Source organism: Megalobrama amblycephala, linkage group LG22, assembly GCF_018812025.1.
Source record: "Megalobrama amblycephala isolate DHTTF-2021 linkage group LG22, ASM1881202v1, whole genome shotgun sequence".
NCBI lineage: Eukaryota > Metazoa > Chordata > Actinopteri > Cypriniformes > Xenocyprididae > Megalobrama > Megalobrama amblycephala.
The window spans coordinates 7,500,886-7,522,725 of NC_063065.1; the positions used below are offsets into that span (position 1 = coordinate 7,500,886).

A 21,840-nucleotide genomic window follows, 5' to 3' on the forward strand; every position below is an offset into this window, starting at 1 on the left:
CCATTTTTATCATATATCTTATATTTTCCAGGACTGGATCTATCTGGTTTACAGTGTGGATTGTTGAACTCACACTTGAGTAGAACGGTTCTCCAGACACACAGATGACGTCTTGCTCTTGAATGGTGAGAATATCTTTGGCCAGGTGCAGACGGATATTGAAAGGCTCCTCGCTACCATCTTGAAGCAAATAAATCCCAGTCTTTGTCTGAAACAGCCAAAGTCACACAAACATCTGTAATCCTCACTTGACAACATGAAGTTAATTAGCCATGAAATTGATCGCATGATAAATAGTGAGGGCTTGTGTTTGCAGAGTCACTTTTTGCTTGGCAGAGATGCAACTGAAAACTCAAAGTCACTGCAGAATATCAGGGAGAAAAATTATTGCTAGACCATCTGGACTTGGTTATTCATTTGTTGAAGATGTTTTGCCTCTCATCCAACTGACTTCATCAGTTATCTGATGTTGGATTAAACATCTTCACACCACACAATGTCATAATGACTGATGAAGCTTTTTGAAAATGTGACAAAATGTCTCCAACAAATGGATAATGAAGTCCAGATGCTCTTGAATACATTGCAACTTGACAGGCAGTCTGTCAGAGGCTTAAATGCAGCTTATCGGGTCCATATTTATTCAGCATTTATCACAAGGCCCTTACTTCTGTAGATAAATGTTTGAGAAAAATTACATAAGAGTCATGCAGCTACAGTATAAGGCACTGTAAGCCCTTTAACTTCCAGCTGCCTTGCAAGATGTAATTTTGAGCAATCAAACGTTCTTGCCCTACAGCAATCATTTAAAGTAAAACAGATAGGGCAAACTTAAATGGCGCCACTTTAACAGTTTATAAATAGCACTTAATTTATGGGTGCTTCTTCAAGTATTCCCTTTTTACCCAGCCGTCCAATCACAGTGGAGGAGGGGCGGGACAAATACCGCACCGACCAACCGCCACATCCTGCTCATACAATGACAACAAGCACAACAACGGAATAAAAGCATTTTTATATTCAGAAACAATCACAGTAAGGCATTTTCAGAAGAGCGCCTGACACTTTCAGCTGGCTAAAATGCTTTGGTGAACACACGGAATAAGAAAATGATAGCAGCACTTTACCTAAAGCCTTTACATGTAATTCATTATAAAAGTATTAATAATGCATTGATTATGCCTTGTAATGCACCTTATCATGCATTGTATGATCTCATGAATAATTGTGACCACAGTTATAATACATTATAATACTTGTCTATTCATTGTTACAGATTTAGAAGGTATAATGCATAAAAACAGAAGACAAACAACCAATTTCATATGTAACAAGGAATCTACAAATATTATAATGCATTTTAATTTTGGTTACAATTATTTATGAAAAGATATAATGCATTATAACTAGTGCTGCCAAATAGATTAATCGCGATTAATTGCATCTAACATAAACATTTTGCATTTACATAATATATGTGTGTGTATATATTATACACACACAGACATATATACTGTATATAATATATATAAATGTAATAATATACACACACATATATTATGTAACCGCAAACTTTTGTTAGATGTGATTAATCACAATTAATTTGTTTGACAGCACTCGTTATGATGCATTATATCTTTTCAAATAATTGTAATCAAAATTAAAATGCATTATAATATTTGTAGATTCCTTGTTACATATAAAAATTGCTTGAAATTGGTTGTTTAAATGCAAACTTTTATGTTAGATGCGATTAATCACATTTAATCTATTTGACAGCACTAATATGTAAACTTTTATGGTAGGTGTGATTAATCGCGATTAATGTATTTGACAGCCCTAATATATACTTTTATGTTAGGTGCGATTAATCGCGATTAATCTATTTGACAGCACTAATATATAAACTTTTATGTTAGGTGTGATTAATCGCGATTAATCTATTTGACAGCACTAATATATAAACTTTTTATGTTGGGTGCGATTAATCGCGATTAATCTATTTGGCAGCCCTAATATATACTTTTATGTTTGGTGCGATTCATCTATTTGACAGCACTAATATATACTTTTATGTTAGGTGTGATTAATCGCGATTAATCTATTTGGCAGCCCTAATATATACTTTTATGTTAGGTGTGATTAATCGCGATTAATCTATTTGACAGCACTAATATATAAACTTTTTATGTTAGGTGCGATTAATCGTGATTAACCTATTTGGCAGCCCTAATATATACTTTTATGTTTGGTGCGATTAATCGCGATTAATCTATTTGACAGCACTAACATATACTTTTGTGTTAGGTGCGATTAATCGCGATTAATCTATTTGACAGCACTAATATATAAACTTTTATGTTAGATGTGATTAATCACGATTAATCTATTTGACAGCACTAATATATAAACTTTTATGTTAGGTGCGACTAATCGCAATTAATGTATTTGACAGCACTAATATATACTTTTATGTTAGATGCAATTAATCACGATTAATCTATTTGACAGCACTAATATATACTTTTATGTTAGGTGTGATTAATCGCGATTAATCTATTTGACAGCACTAATATATAAACTTTTATGTTATATGTGATTAATCGCAATTAATCTATTTGACAGCACTAATATATACTTTTATGTTAGATGCGATTAATCGTGATTAACCTATTTGACAGCACTAATATATAAACTTCTATGTTAGGTGTGATTAATCGCGATTAATCTATATAAGAGCACTTATATGTATGTGTGTGTGTGTGTGTGTGTGTGTGTGTGTATATATATATTAATCGTTTTGACAGCACTAATTATATTGTGCATTATGAATACCTTTAAAATACATTATACATAAAGGATTAAAGTAAAATTATCTATCTAAATTGCATTGGATTGTATTATATTGCACTTATATTGTACTGTATTGCACTACTGTAGAAAGCCTGAGCCTCTTGCACACTGAAAGCATTTCAGTGTGCAAATTGTCGTTTGTATACATGATAAATAAACTTGATACTTGAAACACTTTTCACACTGTCACTTGTTTAGATAATTTGTCCACTAAAATGTCCAACAGTGCATATACATATAATATTCCATGTATCCTAAATACACACAATATATCATGGGAATGGTATGAAACTTGGTAAAGAAGAAAAAAAATCATGGACATGATTCGAAAAGGTTAATGGTCCTAAACAAATAGTCACTTGTACTCCTTGCAGTCAAAAATGACCGCATTGGAAATGAATGGGAAACGAGAATATACTTTCAGACTTTCTGCATAATTCTGACTAAAATACAGCTTGATTAAAAATGATGTGCAATAAAAAAAAACATTATGCTCACAAGTGATGGTTTCCTTGTTTTTTCTTTTGTTTTCTTCACACATCATGTTTTCATATTACAAGCCTGTTATTTATTTATTTTATTTTTAATTAACCCCAGGGATATAAAAGTGCCCATAGCTGAAGAAACAACCACAAACTCAATGTTTAGTGTAACATAATTATCCTAAGTGCCTAAAGTGCCTTTTGTACATCTGCTTCATCATGGCAAGTAATAGTTTCACAGTGATACCAGCCTCACTTTATGTGTATTATTTTTAACATCTTGTCATACCTGATAAACTGTGAATAATTTAAATCACACTATTATATAGTTAGTTTGCTAGTTAGTCTGTTAGAGACATGTAAACATATTTTAGCTTATATAAAATTATCTTAAGAGATTTTATATTTATATTAACAAACTGCACCCCTATAAGTAGTTTATTTAAGAATTTTTGTCAATGCATATTTAATAATTCAATGCATATTTAATAATTCGTATTTCAGTGTTATTTAATAACACTGAAATACGAAGCACCAACACCATGGTTTTTTCAGTCCTTATTATTTAATTTAAACTCTCTGCTTTAAAATGTTGTATGCCTGTATATTTTGGCTTTTCCACTTGTCAGCACTGTAAAAAAAAACATAACAATCCTCAGGGCCCAGTTGTGTTGTAAGACTAGTTCCTATGATGACCAAATTGGTTGGTAAGCAGTTGCTCATAAATAAAGGAAGAGACCTGAATTTTCTGTTGAGTCTGGCATCTGCATCATTGCGTTTTCTTGCAACGTCAGGTCAAATACTTTATACTAGAATGAAATTTATTCCATAACTTCAGTTGCTAGGACACATGCTTGATTCTGTTGCCATGGCGATCAAGTGTCAGCCATTTTTAGTGTACCCTTGAGATTTTCAGTCAAAACATTCTCAGACATTGACTTTGGCCATTCCAGAGGTAAAATTAGTGTAGTTAGTCAAGTAAGATTGCCAGAGGGATGCATTAATTCAAAGTTAACAAGAAACACTTCCAATATGATTCTCATACTGATGCTTTAGCAAAGTTAAAACACCCACAAGCTCTGTAATACCACTGTACCAGATTCATAACCCTCTCTTATTAAAGGTAGATCATCATCACCATATATTCTTTCGGTCCACAACATGTTGAATCTTGTCTTACGCATCAGCAGTGTTTGTAAATAGATCTGTCTATATACACAAGACTTATCTTCCTCTGAGCGCTCATTAATCTTCCACACATAAGCGCTCTTCCGTGTCCCCATTTCTGAGCCCAAAAGCTATTAAATTTGTGCTCTCTGCATTCATAGTAGTCCCAAACTGCATCAATATAATGCAGGACCCACCGAATGTGATGAATTTTAACATACTAAGAAAAACATCCAGATTAGTGGACGATCAATATTTCTCATTAGCTGATAGACATTGATATATAGGATATAAAGTACAGTCAGTCGGTCATTATTGCAAAATAAACCACAACGGGGTGATCAAGACCAACAAATGAATAAATAAATACATGGAAATTAAATATTGATTTGACTTGATATCATTTTAGAATCGTGCCTGTATATGATATTAAAGTGTCTGTTAAGAAATAATATTCCATTACAAATGTATGAAATAATCTGCCAAGCAACAAGATGAACACTGCAACAATATTAATACTGAAGTCTTCTGAGGTCATTTTCACTATGACCCATAACTGAGACACAAGATTGCCGGTTGCATTTCTAGAAACAAGAGTACGAGTTCACAGTTTTGAAAGAAATCAAGGTCCTCCATTGAAATGTATCTTAACGTGGACTTAAATCGTTATCTTGAGCAAAATAAGCAAGCTGATGTTAAGTACAATGTATATCTTTTATTTCTAAGATATACAAATGTCATTTACATATTTTAGTTAATCAAGAGATTTTAAGCACCAAGAGTGCACATATGCGTATTTAGTACGTATGAACGAGCCTATGATCGACTCTGGAAATAAAGTAAAAACTGAGTAAAATGAGAATTAGTCCTCAGATGCCATGTCTGTAATTTATAGCAAAAAATCTAGCATTAATTCGATCTCAAACAGATTCATTTAAAGAAGTTATTACTCCACCACCTGTGTGACATCATTCACCAATGTGGCTGAACGACAGGTTTGCATTCAATATTAATATTATAAAGCGACAAGAATATTTTTGGTGCGCCAAAAAATAACGACTTATATAGTGATGGCCGATTTCAAAACACTGCTTCAGGAAGCTTCGGAGCGTTATGAATCTTCTGTGTCAAATCATAATTCGGATCGCGTGTCAAACCGGCAAACTGCTGAAATCATGTGACTTTGGCGCTCCGAACTGCTGATTCGACACGCTGATTCATTATGCTCCGAAGCTTCATGAAGCAGTGTTTTGAAATCGGCCATCACTATATAAGTCGTTTGTTTGTTTTTTTGGTGCACCAAAAATATTCTCGTCGCTTTATAACATTAATATTGAACCACTGTACTCACATGAACTGATTTAAATATGATTTTAGTACATTAATGGATCTTGAGAGAGGAAATGTCATTGCTGGCTATGGAGGCCTCACTGAGCCATCGGATTTCAACAAAAATATCTTAATTTGCATTCCAAAGATTAACGAAGGTCTTACGGGTGTGGAACGGCATGAGGGTAATAAATGACAGAATTTTCATTTTTGGGTGAAGAGAATGAAACAATAAATCTGTTGTCTGTTAAATAACTCTGTTTTCTCTAGTCTGCAGACTGGGGAATTAAAGCAATCGTTTTTGACCTAACATCTTTGTTCCCCTGTGGAAAGTCAACAAATCTATTTATTTGATCGATGTGCTCGGGCCTCCCTCAGCGACTTCACCAAACATTTATTTGGATAGAGTTTGGTTCAACAAATAGCGCTGAAATAGATCTGTTACAAGTTGTATGAGCGCACTGCTTTATCTACTTCATCTGAAATAACACATAACAACAGTGGCATATATAAAGCAATACTTACCTCTTCATTTGAAGTCTTGAAATCCATGTGCTAAGGTCAGAGAAACAGCCCTTAGAGAGCAAACATGAAGAAGAAAACCTGTCATCAAGTCATTAAAACAAGTTGCATTGGCAAAAGCTTAATGTTATTGACCTTCAGTGATAAATGTTGTTTGCAGTGGCAAAGTAAAGAAAAATTCATTACAGACAAATGAAGATGCATTTGAAATGAATCATTGGTTGGTTCATGCAGTGCGAAGGAACTTTATCTTGCATGAAAGCACACTTAGATATGCAGAAATTTAATCAAAACTCTTCACAGCAAATTTGTTTTGACAAATTTCAGCATCTGGACGTGCAAAGCCAAGGAGGATGAGTCTGCTTGCAATGCGTTTTGATATTCTGTGTAAAAAGCTTTTTCTAAAACTCCTAAAAGTGCTACATTTTTATTTTGTCAATCCTTTGCTAACATGTGGATGGCAGAATAGTTTAACCAACCGGAAAGCAATAACCACGTCTGAATACAAATGCAAATGTGGCATTTCAAGTTGCTCGGAGGCCTACTAAATAATTCAGTGAGAGTTATTGTCAAACAATATATCAGCCTGTTTGGGATGGTCTATGAACATGTACTGCAATTTCTGGTTTGCTGTACATGGTCTGCTTGAATGCTTCATTGTGCAATAAGAATACTGCATGCAAACAAACCCTGAGGTCAGGGTTGGTGTTAATGTTATTAAACCAACAAGTGATAATAATATCTTTGTTTATGAAGATGTAAGATGCACAGTGAATTGCATCTCTAAAGTTCAGCATCTGACTGAATCATAATAGTAATAATAATGGTGGTGACGTCTGCTAAAAATGACTGATAATCATGATACAAAAGGATGAATCTTACAAAAACATATCTAGATCACAGTTCAACAGACAAATGTACTATATTTTAGGGCTGTCACTAACTATTATTTTGGCAATCAAGAAATCAGTCGATTATTTTGGCGATTAATCGAGTAATCTGATTTTTGTGGTAAAAAAAAATAGACCTAGATAAACAATAGCCTTTAAAATAACTAAAATTCATAACAATGAGGCAATAATATTTGGTTCAAATAAAGTATCAAAAGCAAGTAATCGTATGGTTTTATAGAACAACACTGTTAAAATACATAACATAATATAAACAATCAACTTATGTACACAATGTATTATAACAAATGCCTGCAGAGGGCGCCAACAGCCTGGCGTTGTTACACTTTACAGCAGATCAAATCCTTGTTTGAAATTGGCCAAACAATTCAAATGTTCACTTAATCTTTAATATTTGGGCACTTTAATTACAGCTACTGTAATTTCTTGAACAAGAATACGTGGACATCAAAACGTATGGGTTTTGAACTTTTATTTTGAAATCATGATAAACTGTTTGCATAGTTACCGAACATGATTTTGCCAAGTAAGACATGTTCCTGGATCAACATATTTTGTTGATCCTGGAACAACATTCCTGTCTGAAAATTTCGTTTTAACCCTCTTCCTACCCCTAAACCTAATCCTACCCATAACTAAAGATAGGTGGATAACATTGATGTAGAAGCACCTAACCCTGGTTGCAAGCCTAAACTTTACATAAACGTTAAACTTGTCCCTCAAATCTGATTGGTTGATTGGAATGTTGTTCCAGGATCAACAAAGATGTTGATCCAGGAACATGTCATACTTGGTGAAATCACATTCACCTTAAAGAAGCATAATGATGTTTTCTCCTGTGTTGGCGTAGGTTTATAAATGATTTACCTTACAAACTTGATGAAATGGCGTTCCCAGATGAACATTTTAGGCGACCCAAGCTCACAACATATGCAGAGATGGAGTTTGAGACGCATGTAAATGATAATGTGGAGCAGGATTTACTGTGAACGGAGCCACTCTAAAACGCACGTAAACTACACGCATGTAAATAATTAAATAATTAATATATATATTAAACCCGCAGGGCATATATTTATTTAACTGAACAATAGCACTATGGTTTTAAAATTGTTTTAATACATCGTGCAGCCTTAGAAAATAGCCTAATAAAATGCGGTTCATGGATTCTTGTCAGTGGAATGCGCCACTTCCTGTATTTTGCCGCCCAATTTGGGTTACTCGACACGAGTAAATTGCAAGTACTCGAATTTAATCAAAGAATCGTGACAGCCCTAATATATTTCCTTTGATTTGGGGGTGAAATATGACTCAGATGTGTTGTTTGTGAGATGAGATTTGTGACCCAGCAACACATTTTGTGGTAGGAGGAGAGTGGGGTAAGATGAGCCAGTGGGTAAGTTGACCCACCCCCTGTATCTTGGCAACCGTACCATTTTATTGTCATGTGACCATATATTTTAGAACCACCCATCATTTCTGCCAGACAGTGAAAAGGAGAAGCACATGGGAGGAGTGGAAGGCGCCAGTTTTCTTTAAAAACTTACTTTTTGGCTTGTCAAAGTAAAATTTTAACATAACAGATGTAATGGATATTACATCAAAGCAAATTTGTCCATGTCTAAAAATATTTATGATACATATTGATGATTTAGCAATGTATAAAACCATGCAAGTCATTTAGCTAAATATTATTCTGAATTGGTAAGCTAGCTACTAGCTTTTCCTAAAATGGCAGCTATGGGGCAAAGTGAGCCAAATGCTGTGGGGTAAATTGAGCCAGCGTTTTAACTTACCCCACCATAAGGCAATGAATTTAAGTTAAATCTGAAGTATAAACTGGTGTCATTTCAATGTAATATTACACAACTGGTTTAGTTTATCTTTATTTTCGAGTTTATTTGATAGCAATAGTGTACAAGTACACCAAATCCTTCTCTGATACGAACCAGAGGATGTTTAATTATATATATCTTTCCACCTGTAGTCCCTAATGGCCTAACATGGCCGACATTGCAGAAAAACTACCATGTCAAGAACCTTTTGACTAAAATGTTTATTAGTTTCAGTGACATTTATTCATTCTTATTTAGTTTTCATTTAATTTTACTCAACAAGTTTGTTTAGTCAGTTTATGGGAAGGTTACAACTTTGGTGTTCAACATATTGTTTCAGAAATGCAAACAATTAAAGATACTGAAATTTCAACTTCATTTGGTTGGTTTTATGTTGTTTAATTTAGCTTTAAAAAAAAGAACAATTTGTAAAATATTTTTACAAAAAATATTTGTAAAACGAAATTTGACTATTAAATTAGGTACATTATTAAAATTTCACATGGGTTTGATTCAGATTCAGTTAGATGGTCAGTTTACACCCACCTACTGACTCGGCTCAACTTACCCCTAACCTGGGGTAAATTGAGCCAGAGGAACACTTTTTTATAAGAAGCCATATTTTTAGAACCCTTTGTTATAGAATTATTCTGATCATTTAAAATGATAGGAAACATCCTGAAATTACTTTAAATACTTTCATTGTACTTCTGCCTCATTTTCCCTTATCGTGAGGACCACATAAGTAAAAAATGGCTCATCTTACCCCACTCTCCCCTACACAATGATACTTATTTGAACAGGAAGAATAAATCACTGGAGGCATTTCCTGCCGAGTTATTTCAGTGCTACTCCATAAACGCTTTAATAATTCATATTGCAAAAAGAATCACAGCAGTGGCTGACCACACCGCTGTTGTCATTTAGCATTAACATGCTGCTTGTGCACTAGAACTACTAGTGAGCGCCAAGGATTAAAACCATCCTGAAGATTATTTCACAGAGGAATCACTTGTGCCATTCCATCTCCCAGAGTAGCTCAAATTAAAATCACAACCAGCGGAGCACATTTAATCAGAACAATCGCATAATTTGCACTGTCTGAAACCACTCAGCGGGGCAAATATGGAGGGATTACGGCTCATTCTGGCTGTTTTCACCACATTTTGTCGGTGGTCTGAATGCAAGGACAAGTCGGCTATTTTTCCCCCACTTTAATCAGTGTGTTTTTGCTCTGAGAGGCCTTGAATGCTAAAATGCTGGGACATCCCTCCTTAAGTGGCTTGTGCCATAAGATACCTTCGTAAGCGAGATATATTGGCGAGCCCCTAAATCTAAATTCCCCATTATGTATCAAAAATTGTCAAAAAGCCATTTCAGTGATGAACCTTGTCCTCACGTGGAGTGCACTTAAGAGGAAATAGCAATCTGAGGCTCATAACGGAGAGGATGCGTGTCTCCAAAGCAGCGATGGTGAGTACCTCTTGAGTGCCATCTGTCAAAATGAGTTACATGCCCCTTTAAAGCCTCCGAGCTGGAGGAGATGTCGCGGATCGCTCAGAATTTCCACCACGGATCGATTCCAGCTTAGAAAGTCCTGGCAGAATACACAAGGCCTTCAGACAGCGGCTTTATGAATAATTCATTGGCGTGGCAAGAACGAGTGTTCCCTAATAAACATCTCTATGAGGTCTACAGGTCTTTCCACTTGCGTGCCATCTGAAGCTTCCTTCACACGGACAGAGAAAAGCCGATAAGTTTAATGTGTGGCTAATGAAATCGCTCTCGTTGTCATCTATCAAAGACGTGGCAGAGAAATAAAGGCAAAAGAATGCTCAATAGTTTATTAGAATGTAGAACATTATAAAAATATTCTATTATGTTTTTATTGATTCGATGACACTCAAATCTGATTTCATAGTGGCCTAAGGCAGTCACTGAGGCACTCTTTGGCTATAGACACTAATAAACCAACATTACATGTCACAAACAATGATAAAAGGCACAATATAACATTCAACATCAGGCTAGCAGACAAAATTAGTTTTATAAACTTTTAGCACCCAACTGAATCCATAAAGTCATATTTCGCCCCCCCCTAAAATTTATTTTTTATTCCTATGAAGCTCATTCCTCCCTAAATTCTCATTACCATGATGCATTCAAACATTCAAACATTTTAACTTTTTATTTTGTAATTCTTATTATTTTTAATGGCATTAGATTCTTATTACTCTGACAAAGAAACTGATTTAAATGGTTTTAAAATTAAAATCAGCACATTTGCTCACAATGAGAATGGGGGCCTATGCTTAACTGTGATAAAAATAATTTGTACTTGTACAAATAATGACTTTTCTATAAACCAACATCATGAGATAAGCCTTCAAACGTTAAAGGATTAGTTCACTTCAGAATTAAAATTTCCTGATAATTCACTCACCCCCATGTCATCCAATATGTTTATGTCTTTCTTTCTTCAGTCGAAAAGAAATGAAGGTTTTTGAGGAAAACATTCCAGGATTTTTCTCCATATAGTGGACTTCAACGGGGATCAATGCGTTGAAGGTTCAAATTGCAGTTTCAAATGGCTCTACATGATCCCAAATGAGGAATAAGGGACTTATCTAAATAAAATGTATATACTTTTTAACCACAAATGCTCATCTTGCACTGCTCTGTGATGCGCCATGCATTACGTAATCACGCTGGAAAGGTCACGCATAACGTGGTACGCAAGTACCACGGTAGGAAGAAAAACTCCATCTCATTTTCTCCTCCAACTTCAAAATCGTCCGGCATCGTTTTACCTTTTTTGCAAAGGCCATTTGACTTAGTCTTTGCATGTTCGCTTTGTAGACACTGGATCGGTACTTCTGCCTACGTCACGCGTCATTACGTAATGCGTGGCCCATCGCAGAGCTAGTGCAAGGTAAGCATTTGTGGTTAAAAAGTATTTAAATTTTTTATTTTTTTTTAAATGACCAATCGTTTTGCTAGATAAGACCCTTATTCCTCATCTGGCATCATGTAGAGCCCTCTGAAGCTGCATTGAAACTGCAATTTGGACCTTCAACCCATTGAACCCCAATGAAGTCCACTAATGTTTTCCTCAAAAATCATAATTTCTTTTCGACTGAAGAAAGAAAGACATAAACATCTTGGATGACATGGGGGTGAGTAAATTATCAGGAAATTTTAATTCTGAAGTGAACTAATCCTTTAACACTTCATTTTATAAAACTATTACCATGTATAACTGTTTCAGTACTGGCTTGTTTAAAAAGAACACCATGTGCTGCAGAGCTAAAAATCAATATAAAGGTCATTCCTATACATTCCGTGCTCATTAAATCGCATTTGCTGTGGCTTACGACCAAAAATAGAAATGTTGTTGAGTGTTCTTCAACATGACACCATAATTTACTATGTGTTGTTTCTATGCTTTGCTTTCTCTCAGTATAATGCTTGGCATTCAGATTGTACAGTTTCGCACTGACTCACTCGCTTTGCCGTTCTGTGAAAATGAGATGTGATTTGCACGTTAACAGACTGGTGCGGTATGGCGTTTTTTTTTTTCATCTGCAATATTATTTTAATGCAGGCACCTCGTCGGTTGGCCATCTCAGAACAATTCTTTGAGCCTTCTGGGAGATGTCTGTAAAAATTCATGTCAGAAAGAAGCATGATGAAACACAGCATTCCTCTAAGAAATAGAGCCGAATATGTTGTCTAATAAACATGACAGCAAATTTAAAGGTGCCCTAGAATTAAAAATTTAATTTACCTTGGCATAGTTGAATAACAAGAGTTCAGTACATGGAAATGACATACAGTGAGTCTCAAACACCATTGTTTCCTCCTTCTTATATAAATCTCATTTGTTTAAAAGACCTCCAAAGAACAGGCGAATCACAACATAACACCGACTGTTACGTAACAGTCGGGATCATTAATATGTATGACCCCAATATTTACATATGCCAGCTCATGTTCAAGCATTAGACAAGCCAGTTTTAACGTCTGGATCTGTGCACAGCTGAATCATCAGACTAGGTAAGCAAGCAAGGACAACTGCGAAAAATGGCAGATGGAGCAATAATAACTGATCCATGATATTCTTAGTGATATATTTGTAAATTGTCTTTCTAAATGTTTCGTTAGCATGTTGCTAATGTACTGTTAAATGTGGTTAAAGTTACCATCGTTTCTTACTGTATTCACAGAGACAAGACTGTCATTATTTTTAAACACTTGCAGTCTGTATAATTCATAAACACAACTTCATTCTTTATAAATCTCTCCAACAGTGTGTAATGTTAGCTTTAGCCACGGACCACCATCAAACTCATTCAGAATCAAATGTAAACATCCAAATAAATACCATACTTACATGATTAGACATGCTGCATGACGAACACTTTGTAAAGAACAATTTTGAGGGTTATATTAGCTGTGTGAACTTTGTTTATCCTGTTAAAAGCAAGCGCGAGCTCCGGGGGGCGGGAGAGCACGAGAATTAAAGGGGCCGCAGCCTAAATCAGCTCATATTTAATGATGCCCCAAAATAGGCAGTTAAAAAAATTAATTAAAAAAAAATCTATGGGGTATTTTGAACTGAAACTTCACAGATACCTTAGACTTATATTACATCTTTTAAAAAGACGTTCTACGGCATCTTTAAAGGAACAGTTCAAATCAAAATGAAATTCCAAACCCGTACGACTTTGTGGAACACCAAAGCAGATGCCGACGCTGCTCTTTTTCACACAACAAATGGTTATAGATGCTGTCAAGCTTCAATAAGGACAAAAAAAGGCACCATAAAAGTACCATAAAGCAGCAACCGCAGCACTCAGAAGAAAGAAAATCATATCAGTTTGGAATGACACAAGGGTGAGTAAATGATGACAGAATGTTCCGTTTTTTCGATGAACTATTGCTTTAAGATCACCTACTCGGCAAATGAGTCAATTTGTCAAGCTCCAGCTGGAGGCCTGGGTATTTTAGGCTTACCTCCAGGGAAAGATCTTCAGCACAGCAAGCATGGAGGTCAAGCCATGGGGAAGGAGGCAGGGGAGGCTTGTTCAGGGCTGATGTTTTCCTTTTCTTCCTTCCTTTATTCCAGTAAGAGATTTTGGCCCTCAGGCCCAGCCAGAGTCCTGCAGCTGCTGGAGAACAACAAGGAACCTTGTTAGGAGGGTCAGTCCATTATTGAGGTTGATTAATTTATCTAGATTTTTTTCTTACATATATATTTTTGCTCTTTTTAGCATCAGAGCCGGAATTAGTGTGGCAGAAGCATGCTGTGCTTTCACTGTTAAGACAGTTTGCATGGTAAAAGCTTCTCTAAAAAGTTGTTTCTTACATTTCGTCTCCTGCTGCTACAGCCATACAGAGTGTAATTTTTTTAATGTCCCACCATGAGCTTTGTGATTTTAAGATGCCGTGTCAAGTTAAAAACAGAATCCCTGCATTCCGCTTCAATCCAAAGTGCTCCGTCAAGCTGTTTTTTCACACAAGAGCGGAAATGGTGGTCTGTTCTCAGAGAAAATGCTAATAAATGCAACTGAACATTCAATTGCACAAAGTTAGGATAATAAAATGAATAGGCTTATCAACTTTAAAAGCAGTAGTTCATCCAAAAAATTTAAGCACTGTCTTCATTTGCATGTTGTTTCATTCCTCCGTGAAACATTAAATGAGATGAGAACAAAATGTTTTATTACACTTGCAGTAGACCTGTATTGTAAGTGATTATAATCTGGAAATTCTGCAAGAATTACTCCTTTTGTGTTACATGGAAGGAAGATATTAAAAAGGCCTTCAAAAGACATGAGGGGAATATATTTTGGGAAAAAAATGTTTAAACGTTTTTGGGTCAACTAGCTACTTCTTTTAAAGGGTTAGTTCACCCAAAAATGAAAATTCTGTCATTAATTACTCACCCTCATGTTGTTCCAAACCCGTAAGACTTTCGTTCATCTTCGGAATACAAGTTAAGCCAACATGCATTGTAAAATTAATATTTTGTAAATAAAGTGGTAAATCATGATTTTTTTATCAGTTTGGAATGACATCAGGGTGAGTAATTAATGACAGAATTTTCATTTTTGGGTGAACTATCCCAGTGCAAGACTAGCATTTGTGGGGAAAAAAAGTATATATATATATATATTTTTTTTTTTTAAGAAAATGACTGATCATTTCGCTAGATAAGACCTTTATTCCCCTGCTGGGATCCCTTTGAAGGTACACTGAATTTCGACCTTCAACCCATTGTACCCTGGTGAAGTCAACTATACACTCTAAAAAATGCTGGGTTAAAAACAACCCAAGTTGGGTTGAAAATGGACAAACCCAGCAATTGGGTTGTTTTAACCCAGCGGTTGGGTTAAATGTTTGCCCAACCTGCTGGGTAGTTTTATTTAACTCAACTATTGTTTAAAAATTACTGTATTGCTTAATTAAAATTAACCCAAAGTATGTTGGAAATGAACATTTATTAATGTTCAATGAATAAATATTAAACAATAAACATTTATTAAATTGCTTATTAATAAATTTATATTAATAAACTATTAAACTATTAAATTTATATTAATAAAATATTAAAGCTTATTAATAAACATTCACCTTTTGTCTATTATTGTTGCCTCTAATTGCATCTGGTTTTTAATTTCCCAACTATTTTGGGTTCATTTTAAGCTAGCCATATAGCAATTTTTAAACAATAGTTGGTTTAAATAAAACTACCCAGCAGGTTGGGCAAACATTTAACCCAACCGCTGGGTTAAAACAACCCAATCGCTGGGTTTGTCCATTTTCAACCCAACTTGGGTTGTTTTTAACCCAGCATTTTTTAGAGTGTATGGAGAAAAATCCTGGAATGTTTTCCTCAAAAACCTTACTTTCTTTTCGACTGAAGAAAGAAAGACATAAACATCTTGGATGATCTGGGGGTGAGTAAATTATCAGGAAATTTTAATTCTGAAGTTAATCCTTTAAGTTTCAAACAGCTGAGATATTTTGGCCTCTATTAAAATAAAATTCCATGGTAAGTAATGCATTGCTGCTTTCTAGAGAAAGCATCAATCCCCCAATTATAATGGTTTTATCTTTTCTTCAGGACTTTGAAAAGAAATATTGAATCCTGGTAATTGCATTTAGCGGCCAACATTGATAGCAAAACAATCTAAAGCAATTTACATCTCTTCCATTGTGAGCCTAGTCTATTTCTTCCTTGTTCCCTGAGAGAGAGATTTTGAAGACACAAAGCACATAGTCAATACAGTCAAATTAAAACGGCGGGCTTCCAACAACACGACTAGCCTTTTAGATTCATAATGTTAGAGCATGATTGCTCCCACACTATTCAGCCTAAACAGTTTTCTAGTTTAAGAGCATTATCTGCAGGAACAGCACAAGCATTAAACTATTATATCTGAAAGCAGTCCGGTTAAGTAGCTGTGGATAAGCTCCAAAAAAATGTAACAAGACGTATGTTTTGTAAAATGCCTACTGCCTCAACTCAGACTTATCTCAGCGTAACATAATGCAATGTGATCTCCCATCCTGAGGCTAATTCATCCATGGCCATTCTGTGCACTTTCTACATGCTGAGTACTACTTCACACATTTAATTTCACAACCCCATGATTTCCTTTCTGAAATAAAACCATTATTTTTTCTTCATATGTGCGTGTGTCATTACAGTGGTCGGGACATGTCTAATAACTGTAAAATGTGGGCAACAGAAACATCTCACCGTGTCCTCATCCATTAGTGAACTATCTTGTCTGGCGAACCTTCTGTGCTTTTCTCTGGCTGACATCTTATCCTTTCTTTTGATAAAACACCACTATTGAAACTATAACTGGGTTATTGCTGTAAAACGCTTTATTGCCAACTCCGCACAGCAGATGGGAAACTCAACAAGTGTACTTATCGCCATCATAATGGCCAGACCTTCGGGCCGCCACAAAGGCTATTCATTTCTGCCAGACCCTGGTGCAACAGCGGCACAAAGTGCTTAATTTTTTAAGATCCAGACTAAATAACTGAAAAAACGCACTTAGTTAGTTAGTTTCCTTGTTAACTGTGTGTGTAGAGATGAAACAGTATGACAATTTCTTATCACGATTATAGTGATTAAAATTATCACGGTTATCAATATTATTACGGTATTGTGCTAAAAAAAGTACAAAAAGTACAAAAAGTACTGATACGTTAATAATTTCACCAAGTTTTACATTTAAAATCAACAAACAACAAATCAAAGTACGTCTTATTTGTATAAAACAAGAGCTCTAATGACCTGCATAAATAATGAGCTCTTTCAGTCAGGTAGGCTGTGAAAAAACCCTCTGTTGATCATGTCTCAAATCTCATCATGTTGTAAATCAAATATACAGAAAAAACAGCAATACTGTGAAATATTATTACAATTTAAAATAATGGTATTCTATTATATTCTTTAAAATATAATGTATTTCTGTGATGCAAAGTGTCTGAACAGTTATGTTACCTCTATGGCATTTCATATAGGCATGCACATTTGGAGAAATATTGATGGATTCTCATATGTTTGTCAATTTTCTATACAGAGGAGTAAGATTTATTCAGGATTTATTGTCATTACTTTGAGCACTGGATACTGTGTTTTCAATTCATACTTGCAGCCGGAGGGCGCTCTGTGCACATTTAGTCCACAAATGCCTGCTAAAGAAAAATAGGCAATCCAGGAACTAACCGAACTAACAGAGGCCAGAGATCGCTAACTATGGCTATTCAAAACACTTTTCAAGACAATAAATACACGATTGAGACGATGTATGCATGTATTGACTGAATTTGCGTCTGAATAGCGCTGGCTCCGTGGGCGTGGCCGCATTAGCGGATAATGAGCTGAATCACAGACTTCTGACATGGCTTTCATTTCATACAGATTACATAAACACAGAATATTTGTTTTCGATTTGACTTACACGATTTAAAACCTGACATTTCAGCGTTTTTTTAGACATAAGTCTAATTTTTTTGTGATTAGTATTCACTAAGTTACAGTTCATTTTCTGAGAACTATCAGATTGGACTTCATTCAGAGGGAGACGAGAGATCACGCATCGTGTTAGTTTTCTTTATTTTACAAAAAGCACAACATTTTGTTGTTACTGAGTGTACACAAATAAAAGAAGATATTCCACAGATTAAAATGGTGTATAACTCTTAATTGTATGTACAACATTGACAGAGTATTTTGAGTCTCTTTCACACTGGTTAGAAAAAAAACGCGGTGATCACGCCGGTGTGACCGCCGACCCGAGGGAGTTAATTAAAGAAAAGGGTCAAAATGATGATAAATGATTATAGGTATTTTATCTGCTCCATAAATAATTCTAGATGCCTTATCCGAATTGTTTAAAATTGTAGAATCCACATAAGCTTGTTTTTCATCAACCAGACAAAAACTGGCCAGACAAAAACTGCACACAGGCTGAATGTAAATGTAACTCTCTGACACTGGGTGTGCTGCGCCTGCGCGATACTGTTGCTCAAAACTTTGCTTAATGCTAAACAGTAGCCTATTTATTTATCGTGAGTTGTTCAAATCACGGTAATTGAATACGGTTTTAATGATGAAAAGTAGTGAAGTGAAGTGATGCGTTTTTGTTAGAAAAATATCCATATTTATAACTTAGCTTCTGTAACATCCATCCGCACGAGAGAGTTGAGTTCCGGCATATGACGCCGGATGTACGAGTAGCATAAGCTTAGGTGAGAGTAGACGCCTCTCGCAGTTCAAACAAATAGGGCTGGGCAACAAACTGAAGCTCCTCCGACATTTCTCTTTAAAAAATCTCGTTTTAGACTTCTAATTTGTGACCAGGGTTTTGTTTTGCTCTATCCTCTGAGCTTTCACGTTCGTCAATATGTCATGCGTCAGGTCAAAGTACAATCTTCCGCCAGAATCAACTGTACGGAAGCCAGCAATTCTAGTTTATAAAGTCATAAATATGGATATTTTCCTATTACTTTTCTTCAGAATGCCTTTATTAACGCCCTGGAGCCATGTGGATTATTTTTATGATGAATGGATGCGCTTTCTTGGGCTTCAAAATCTCGGTTACCATTCACACGCATTATAAAGCTTGGAAGGGCCAGAATATTTTTTTTATATAACTCTGATTGTGTATAAATGGCATCAAAAGTGAAAAAATTTGGTGAAAAACGTACATTTACACACTTATAATTGACTACCAATCGCAACTTTCAGATGCCATTTTTATTTTTTAGCTCAACTATCACGGAATGGGATCATAGACAGAGACATATCATAGACAGAGAAGGACACTCTCTGCCTTCAAAAATCGATCGATTGAAACTATCTCAGAAGACAGGATGTGAAGTTAACACTGGATTCAGACGTGGCTTGTTGCCTTTCTCCCTCCATATGCCACATACGGAGGCAGCATTTTTCACCTTTTGTATGCAGCACCTGTAATATAAACATTGCCGGCATAAGGCGTTGCTGAATGTAACCATATGCAGTTAATATTTCCTTTAGGAATGAATCTAATATTCCCATGCACAAACACCCACGCACACACATACACACACATACACTCAGAAACAAGAAGTCAAATGGTTCACTCGCCACGCCGCTGTCTGTGACGCTGATGCCCTATGAAGGTCGATGTTTTTTCACTAGGTTTCTCTCAAGCAGGTGAGTGAACACGCTCCCATGAGATGTAAGCCAGAAAACCACAATTTATCTGTGTATTTCACAGCCAAGACACGGAGAGAGCAAACACGCTCACACGGCTCTGGGCAACGGGCATTTCCACTGCCTGGAGACGAGGCAAAAGCACACTGCTGTGTCACGGTACTAACTGATTTTCAACCGTAGTGTTTGTTCAAATAACATGGTTGTTTTCTATATGATATTATGCATAAAATGAGCTTATATTGGCTAAATTATACTGCTAGGTGATTTATTTCAGTATGCAACAAATGCAATAAATGATTTGCTATTAGAGAGTCTCACAGCAAAGCAAGTAATGCATTTTTTTTACCCTGCACGTTTAAACAAATGCATAACAAAAGTACTACCATGGATGCCATGTTATTGTTTCAGTCATGTAAATATAATATGCAAAGTTTTCATATTGTGTATGTGTATATACTGTGTATATCGATCAGATGAAGATATTCAGATGCAATTCTCCTTGCATCTTAATCATTGTGCAACTTTGTAGCCACATTCTATACAAGTCTGCAATTAAATGTCAAAGATCTAAAGTGCCCTCCACAAATATTGGCACCCTTAGTAAATATGAGCAAAGGTGGCTGTGAAAAAAAATCTGCATTGGTGGAAAAGCTCATTATGAAATAAATGTTTTTCTCTAGTTCATGTTGGCCACAATTATTGGCACCCAATTATTGCAATGTCCTTTTCCCAAGAAAACAGCTCTGAGTCTTCTTCTATAATGCCTGATGAGTTTGGAGAACACCTGAGGAGAGATCAGAGACCATTCCTCCATACAGAATATCTCCAGATCCTTCAGATTCCAGCTCCATGTTGGTGCTTCTTCTCTTCAGTTCACTCCACTCATTTTCTTTAGGTTTCAGGTCAGGGAACTGGGATGGCCATGGCAGAAGCTTCATTTCGTGCTCATTGACATATTTTTGTGTTGGTTTTGGTGTTTGTTTTGGATCATTGTCCTGATGGACGATCCAACCACTGCCCATTATTGGATTTCTAGCAGAAGCGGTCAGGTTTTGATTTTTTATCTGTTAGTATTTGATAGAATCCATGATGCCATGTATCTGAACAAGATGTCCAGGACCTATAGCAGAAAAATAGGCTCACAGCATTAAAGATCCAGCAGCATATTTAACTGTGGGCATGGGGTACTTTTTATCCATGTGTGCACCAAACCCATCTGGTGGGTTTGCTGCCAAAAAGCTATTTTTTTAGTTTCATCTTACCACAGAAGCCGGTCCCATTTGAAGTTCCAGTCTTGTCTGACAACTGAATATGCTGGAGTTTGTTTTTTCACAGCCGCCTTTGCTCATATTTACTAAGGGTGCCAATATTTGTGGAGGACACTGTATAAAATAATACACTGCCCAGCCAAAAAAGTCGCTGTTTGGATTTAAATAGGCAAATACTTAAGAATCTATGACTAGATCATTATTGCAGTGATTATTATGTTTCTAACATGTTTATGTTTGGGAACAGTTCTTTTAACCCTAATTAATAGCTTTTAATTTCTTAAACAATGAATGTATGAAGACGTATCATGGCCATATTCCAGGATGAAAAAGCCAAGATTCATCAGGCTTTGTTTTTATGTCATCTCTTGCATTGTCAATACAAGATCGTTGTGTCAGTTACACTTTTTTCGTAAGTTGAATACGGAAGGCATAGAATGTAGCATAAGCATTTTGAACAGCGAGAGGCATTACATTTTCTTCCTAAATTGAATACGGAAGGCGGTCTGGCGGAAGCTAGATATTTCAATTTATAACTTGTTAAATATGGATCATTTTCTTACACAAATCGCTTTGCTTCAAAAGGACTTTATTAACCCCCTGGAGCTGTGTGGAGTATGTTTATGATGGATGGATGCGCTTTCTTGAGCTTCATACTCATTGGTCCCATTCACTGCCATTATAAAGCTTGGACGCGTTAGGATATTTATTAATATAACTCTGATTGTGTTCATCAGAAAGAAG

General features: G+C 35.7%; 1 protein-coding gene across 4 annotated transcripts in view; it reads right to left on the reverse strand.

Moving 5' to 3' along the window:
- Nucleotides 1-21,840, reverse strand: part of sntg1 (syntrophin, gamma 1) — a 73,048-nt gene that overhangs the window by 30,551 nt on the left and 20,657 nt on the right. For 3 of the 4 annotated variants that reach the window (XM_048174855.1, XM_048174854.1, XM_048174857.1), the window contains exons 2-4: nucleotides 14,116-14,270; nucleotides 6,357-6,406; nucleotides 74-208 (exon numbers count right to left, since the gene is read on the reverse strand). In XM_048174855.1, coding sequence (XP_048030812.1) covers nucleotides 74-208; nucleotides 6,357-6,383 — 162 coding nt within the window. In that variant the 5' untranslated portion in view covers nucleotides 6,384-6,406; nucleotides 14,116-14,270. The remainder of the gene's footprint in view (nucleotides 1-73; nucleotides 209-6,356; nucleotides 6,407-14,115; nucleotides 14,271-21,840) is intronic. The other variant, XM_048174856.1, reaches the window with a different exon arrangement.